A 6,336-nucleotide genomic window follows, 5' to 3' on the forward strand; every position below is an offset into this window, starting at 1 on the left:
AAAGCTGAAAAAGAAAGCATGTATTGACAGTACAAATGTTAATATCACTAATCACTCTATTTACTGGAGTGAAAATTTGTGCTTTTTTCTGTACAACTTTCGTAAAGAGGTCCTGACATTTCTCTCATGCAGAGCCTCGAATGGGTGACGTGATTCCACCAAACATGACTCCAGATCACAAAGCACTACTGACAGATACTGAAGATTTTTGCTACATCAGGTTATATAAATAAATAAACATTTCACAGCCAAGCAAACTAGCAAAGCAATCACCATCAAAATTAGACAGCTCACATTATGCCAACTACCAACCCTTTGGCCTTTTTAACTTTTTTTTTAAATTTCTTTCATTGTCTGGTAGCTATGCGGCGCCAATAGCACAAGCCTTTTGAGTGGCAAATCTGTTGTAACCAGCTGTTTACCAGCCAAGAAAGTAAATCTTTTGTGAAAAATAATGGCTGATTCTTCTACTTGCAATGACGTTGTTTCAGCAACGGAACAGGGAAACAATGTGAATATGGTCTACAATTCCTTCTGGGTGCTATCTCCTACTGTTGATCGAGATGCCTGGAAGTATTGTCTCTGCAGATCTCGAAGCTTGTCCACCAGTTCCTGGAATGATGGCCTGCACTGTGGATCACTGGTCCGACAAAGAGGATCCACATATTAGCCATAATAAAAATTTGTGTATGTTCTATGCTAAGGAACTACTAAAGAAAAATGAATATAAAAGGATTTAACCATTGAATAAGATGATGTCCCAATCATAACTACACTGACTTAATGTAAGGATTCCCGAATTCCAACACCACTAAAGGTATGGGAATCCATGAGATCAAACGCACTTAGACAGCTATTAGTTAAGAGGACAAACTCAAACCTAAGCCACTAATGTTACTCGACTATAAGGAAGTTATTGCACCAAATCATGAGCTCCTTATTGGGCCACAGCATTCTACCCCAACATTCATGGTTTTCAGAAAAATCTCTTGTAAGCTGGGAAAAATTGTAATTGACAAAGAGGAAATGGCAGTATATTTGTTGGTATGCTCATAACATGGGCACATGTAATCAGATTAATTACCCCTAACAATATCTTCATCCATCATGATCAATGACTGAATTTCTCATTTATTTTTTCTGGAGGGCCTTTATGGGAAGGTCAGAGAAGGTTCTAGATAAATGAATAAATAAGCACCTGTGCCAGCAGCTCTCAACTATAGCAGCCCACCGTGGATCCACATCTTTTGGGATCTCTAAGCGTTGGTTCATGAACCCTACAGCTCCAATCACCTGCAAGAATCCTAAAAAAATTGTTGTTCATATACAGAAAATGCATTTTATCATTACTGTTTAACAAGTTGGGGTACCAGAAAGATTCATTTAGAATGCATATCATGACCATAATTCCTCAGCCTGAGTAATTTAACTTAAAAGGAATGTCCAGATAATTTTGCAAATGACAAACTGTACCTGCATTGAGTTGAGATTATCCCAAGGGATCTTCTCAGTGGCGAGCTCCCATAATATAACTCCAAAGCTGTATACATCAGACCTAATTTAAGGCAGCAAGAAAGAATCCATTAAGTTCGGCATTTCAGGGGAAAAGCAGAGGCAACATAAGGAGGGGATTATTTAAATAAGAAGATTCACAGTCAACTAAATTTATTTCTTTTCCCAGTTCAAATAGTTCACTTACTTCTCATCGGAGGGTTCATTTCGGAGAACTTCCGGTGCCATCCATTGAGGCTAGAAAAGTTAAAAGGGGTAAACTGGTTAGATTGGGGGTCAACTGAAAACTCAAATAGCAAGGAAGCATTATATAAAAAGTAAATGGACTTATTAGATTGATAAAATAAAGGTCAGGATGCAAGATAAGTTACAGTTCCCTTCCCAGTCTTGGTGGTGAGATATGTCTCATGCTTCAGACGTGACAGACCAAAATCACCAACCTGTTTCACATCATAATTAGATAAGCTTTTTACTTAATTACAAATATGAATACAGAAATTCCAAGGCAATGGGATCAAAATGGTGAAAAAAAATGGTAAAAACAAAAATATACAAATTAATGGCAGACCTTGACAGTCCAGTGTTTATCAACTAGAAGATTTGAAGACTTCAAATCGCGATGAATGATTGGTGGGTTGCAATGATGAAGATAACTCACGCCACGTGCCTGCAACAAATTGAAGCAATAAAAGAAAACATGAATTAGTCATGAGTTAGACCAAAGGAAGTACTATCAAGCTATACACACACGAGTCACTACCATCATGCCTAACACGTTGCAAAAAGAGACATTACATGAGGAAACAACACCAAACAAGTGCAAACACGTGGTACCACTGTACCCAATATGATCTAATCACCACAATGAAAATAAAAAAATTCAAAAATACTTATTACTTACTATATCCAAAGCCATAAGAATACGCCGTCTCCAGTCCAGTTTGGTTGTGTTCCTCTGGAGCAAGCGAAACAAACTTCCTCTGCATCAATAACATATAAATTTAAGTGATGACCTTCGGCCCAAGGAGAGGACCATGTTTTAAAATTCCAAACATATTAAATCAATAGGAGTTCTACCCTGCAGAATATTAGGAGTCATTGGATGGGTGAACGGGGGAAAAGAATATCATAGTGCTTCTGAAGTGAAGTATTAATCAAGGGATTTAAGAACATACCGTGGAAGGAACTCAGTAACAATGCATAGGCGCTGAGGTGAGGTCACAGCACCCATAAACAACAGAACATTTGGATGTCGAAGTCTTTTCATCAGAGATACCTTCATAGACAAACCATAGAAAAAACAAGGCAAGTAAAAAAGCAACAAATTATATTGAGAAAGAAATTCACAGCAAGCGATAATCATAAACAAGTTAGAGGAATCAATGCAAAAGCACACCTCCTGTCTGAAGGAATGTATCACTTCATCTGAATATTCCTGCCTAGAGAATACCTTGACAGCCACATCCTGCTATAACACGTAGATCACTGAATTACAGATTTTATCACGTGAAAATTTTATTTTGATTGTTCCTTTTTCCATCTAAATACAAAAAACATTAAGCTTAAGAAAAATCCCAGGTGCTACACCGACAGCACTATTTGCTAAAATGTAAAAGAGCAGGGTGAAAACTTATTGCACAAGTACAAACTATAAGTTTGGGTTAATTTGTAAAATTTTATCCATAGGCATAAAAAAAACTGGAAAACCTATATTTGGCATATAAGTGAAGGGGCAAGAGGTCTCGGGTATTTTGTGCAAGCAAAAATCTAGCAACAGTCTGTCATTGGAATGCATGATACCTCATATCAAATAATTCAGTAGGGATAGTATAATCAATTTATGCATGTTAAACTGAATTATTTATTTTTTAAATATTATTATTTTTTAAAGCAGTTAAATGGAATTAGTTAATCAAAAGTAGAGAAATAGGACATACTGATCCATACCACACGGCATGGTACACAGTGCCACAAGAACCTGCGGAGATAGGGGAAAAATTTAGCATTTTATTATCAAAATGACACATAAACAAGCAAAAGCAGAAGCAAAGCCAAGATATCTGCTGAGATTCTGAAAAACAAAAAGGAACCGCAACCATTGGCAATGAACAATATCATAGCTAATGACCAATTACCGTTCAACAAAAATTCATGATTATCAAAATCCAATAACAATGCTGAGTAAAAATTAGTCATAAATAAGTCATGCCACTTAAGAACGTAATATTCTAGTCATTCATCGAATATCTTGCGAGCTTTAAATGATATTACTATTGCCATTCACTTGAAAGAAGGTTACCTTGTCCAATTTGTTCTCCGATCGTCAAGTCTTCCCACAATATTTCATAATCCAAGCAGTCATTGTCCAAATCCACCTTATTAACAGCACTACTGCTGGTACTTCCACAGCTGCTAACACTGCTTGTGCTGTTAACATTAACAGATGAGGACCATGACCCCCAGGCTTCATTATTGACAGACCTATTTCCTTCGTACATGTGGCTTTCAGGTTTTGTACCATAAGAGGGACTCTTCTGCTGAACTGATTCATTGTCTTGATCACCATGCGACCACGGCCAAGCAAAACGAGCAGTCTTTGCATCTGAACCTTCCCGCTCATTCCCTTTCCACGGCCATGATAAACCTTTCTTCCCCATCCATTGCTCAGCCTTAGATGTAATAATCTTGTGAATAGCAGGCTTTCCTTCACTCTCATCACCAGAATCTCTTACAGATTTTCCTGGGGACTTCTCGTCAACATGAGAAAATACCCCAAAAGGACATGGGGGTACGTCTCCTCTGGGTGTGCTAGCACCACTGGACATTCCATCGTCCCTATGGTCAGAGAGGGCAGCATCAGAGAATCCATGATCAGAATGATGACTATCTCCACTTCCACCTTCGCGATCCATGAAATTATCCCCTGTCCGAATCCTCGACTTAACTTTGTTGCTCACCTTGGTGGCCTGCTTTTAATAGTTCCACAATCAAAATATGCCAATCTAAAGCAAAAAGTGCAAAAACCAAAAGCAAAACTAACCAAATTTGATATCTTTGAAGCAATTGTAGCTTGCAGAGGCTGCTGAGAATCAAGCCCAAGTTTAGCTGTAACAGTATTCCTAGGCCTGTTAATGTTGGAATCAGTATCCGAATTCTTAGTATCCCACAATGCAGCTCTTGTTTCTTGAAACGGCCGAGAATCAGTAGACACACAAACGATCCCAACCAAAGTACCATCATCATCATAGAATGGGGTATTAGTTGCCACAACTAAAACCCTTTCCTCCGTTTTAGTCTTTGCCGGAAACTGCCCTGTCCACCTCTCTCCCATCTTTATACGATGAACTATATCGTAGGCCACATCAAAGTCCCGACCATCAGTTAAAAGTTCAATAGCATCCTGACCAAGTGCCTCCTCAGCTGAGTAACCATAAAGCAATTCCGCTGACCGGTTCCTGCATAAGCAAGCATTCGCAAATAAAATACCCCTAACTTCAAATTAATACTTAAAAACACATTTTCATCTATTCTTTAATTTAATCACAACCTCACTTCATCAAAGCCAATTATAATAGTTATACTCACCAATAAATAATACGATCGCTAAGATCAAATATATGAACAGATTGCCCCATAGATTGCAAAATATTCAAATACTGCCTATCAGTAAAGTTAAAAGCCGATGGTCCACTGTTACTATTTCCAGCAGCATCACTACCACCACTATCGCCGCCTTTGCTTTCGCGTTGCAACGGCGAGGAATGTCTAAACGACGCCGAATTGCTAGCCTTCCACGCTGAAGCAGCGTCCGGTCCCGTCCCGCCCCCTTTTCTCCTGGAAGCGGGCCCCGCCAACCTCGGCCGCCTCGGCGACACCGAATGCGACCTCTGTTGGTGGTGAGTCGTAGTAGTAGTAGTAGTAATAGTTTCCGATTTCGGATCGTTTGAGATTTTCAACTTGGACAGCTCTTGCTTCAAGTGCTCTTGTCCAGCTTCTAGCTCTTGAATCTTTCTTAGGAGCTCTTCAGCTGGCCCCGTGTTTGCGTCCATTACAAGTCAAAAACAAATACAAAACAAATATGTATAAAGTTTCAAAGATTCAAGAAACTTACGACTCCGAAGTCCAAACAAAACGAAGCTTTGTTTGTACAAGGAGAAATGAAAAATCAGTATTCATTTACTCCTCCATTCATTTACTGAATTTTTTTATTTTAATTTTCATATATGTCTTGAAAACACTCTCTAGAAACTCCTCTTATCTAATTTGTGCAGTCAATTCATTGCAATGAAAATGAATGAAGAAGAAAACAAGAAGCTCTCTCTCTCTCTCTCTCTCTCTCTCTTTTATTTGGGGCTAATTTTTATTTTTTAAATATATCTCTTTTTCAACTCCTTCCTTTTCCTTTCTTTTTAGGTCTTCATTTCATTTTGTTTATTCTGCCTTCCTTTCTTTCTTTCTTCAACTTTCTCTCTCTCTTGTTTTGGGCGGTTTGGTTTTGTTTTTATATTGAGAATAATAACAATGGGATTCCTAGTTCTTTATATTTTCAAAATTAATGTTATTGTTTATCCATTTCTACCAACTAGGTTCCTAACCCCACCACCATCGCAATTAACATATAATATTAGATTTTTAGAAGAATAGTCAAAATTCAGTTTACTTCAATTTTTGTGGTAATGGAGTAAAGATGAAAATTACTAATTTTTGATGCTTTTGATTTATGTGTTGATTTTTCTTTTTCTTTTTCTTTTTTTACAATGAATTAAAATCGAACTGAATTAATCAGTCCGTTCAATTTAATTCAATTATGTTATTTTTTTATCC

At 37.7% G+C, this 6,336-nt stretch overlaps 1 protein-coding gene across 3 annotated transcripts; it reads right to left on the minus strand.

Moving 5' to 3' along the window:
* LOC18033403 (probable serine/threonine-protein kinase DDB_G0282963) lies at positions 1-5,868 on the minus strand. Of its 3 annotated transcripts, none has more exons than XM_006419314.2 (13): positions 5,098-5,868; positions 4,553-4,967; positions 3,812-4,478; positions 3,450-3,490; positions 2,909-2,977; positions 2,688-2,788; positions 2,414-2,492; positions 2,081-2,179; positions 1,884-1,952; positions 1,700-1,749; positions 1,474-1,555; positions 1,199-1,293; positions 1-640 (listed from the first exon to the last, which is right to left on the minus strand). In XM_006419314.2, the coding sequence occupies exons 1-13, from the start codon at positions 5,559-5,561 to the stop codon at positions 523-525; spliced, it is 2,349 nt and encodes a 782-aa protein (XP_006419377.1). In that variant the 5' UTR covers positions 5,562-5,868; the 3' UTR covers positions 1-522. The 3 variants fall into 3 exon arrangements, with proteins under 3 accessions (XP_006419377.1, XP_006419378.1, XP_024034493.1); XM_006419315.2 differs by having other exon boundaries at positions 2,909-2,980; XM_024178725.1 differs by lacking the exon at positions 1-640 and having other exon boundaries at positions 1,217-1,304; positions 2,909-2,980.
* Between the last annotated feature and the right edge of the window lie 468 nt (positions 5,869-6,336).

This window comes from Citrus clementina, unplaced genomic scaffold (genome assembly GCF_000493195.1).
Source record: "Citrus clementina cultivar Clemenules unplaced genomic scaffold, Citrus_clementina_v1.0 scaffold_9, whole genome shotgun sequence".
In the NCBI taxonomy this organism is placed as follows: Eukaryota; Viridiplantae; Streptophyta; class Magnoliopsida; order Sapindales; family Rutaceae; genus Citrus; species Citrus x clementina.

What these genes read in the sequence shown, in the direction of transcription:
- LOC18033403 (XM_006419315.2), bottom strand. Translation starts at nt 5,561, where the DNA reads ATGGACGCAAACACGGGGCCAGCTGAAGAGCTCCTAAGAAAGATTCAA. An exon ending in TTCTTATGGCTTTGGATATA is followed by an intron (nt 2,180 to 2,413) that starts GTAAGTAATAAG and finishes AATTTGTTGCAG; the next exon opens with GCACGTGGCGTGAGTTATCT. An exon ending in ATAATCTCAACTCAATGCAG is followed by an intron (nt 1,294 to 1,473) that starts GTACAGTTTGTC and finishes GGATTCTTGCAG; the next exon opens with GTGATTGGAGCTGTAGGGTT.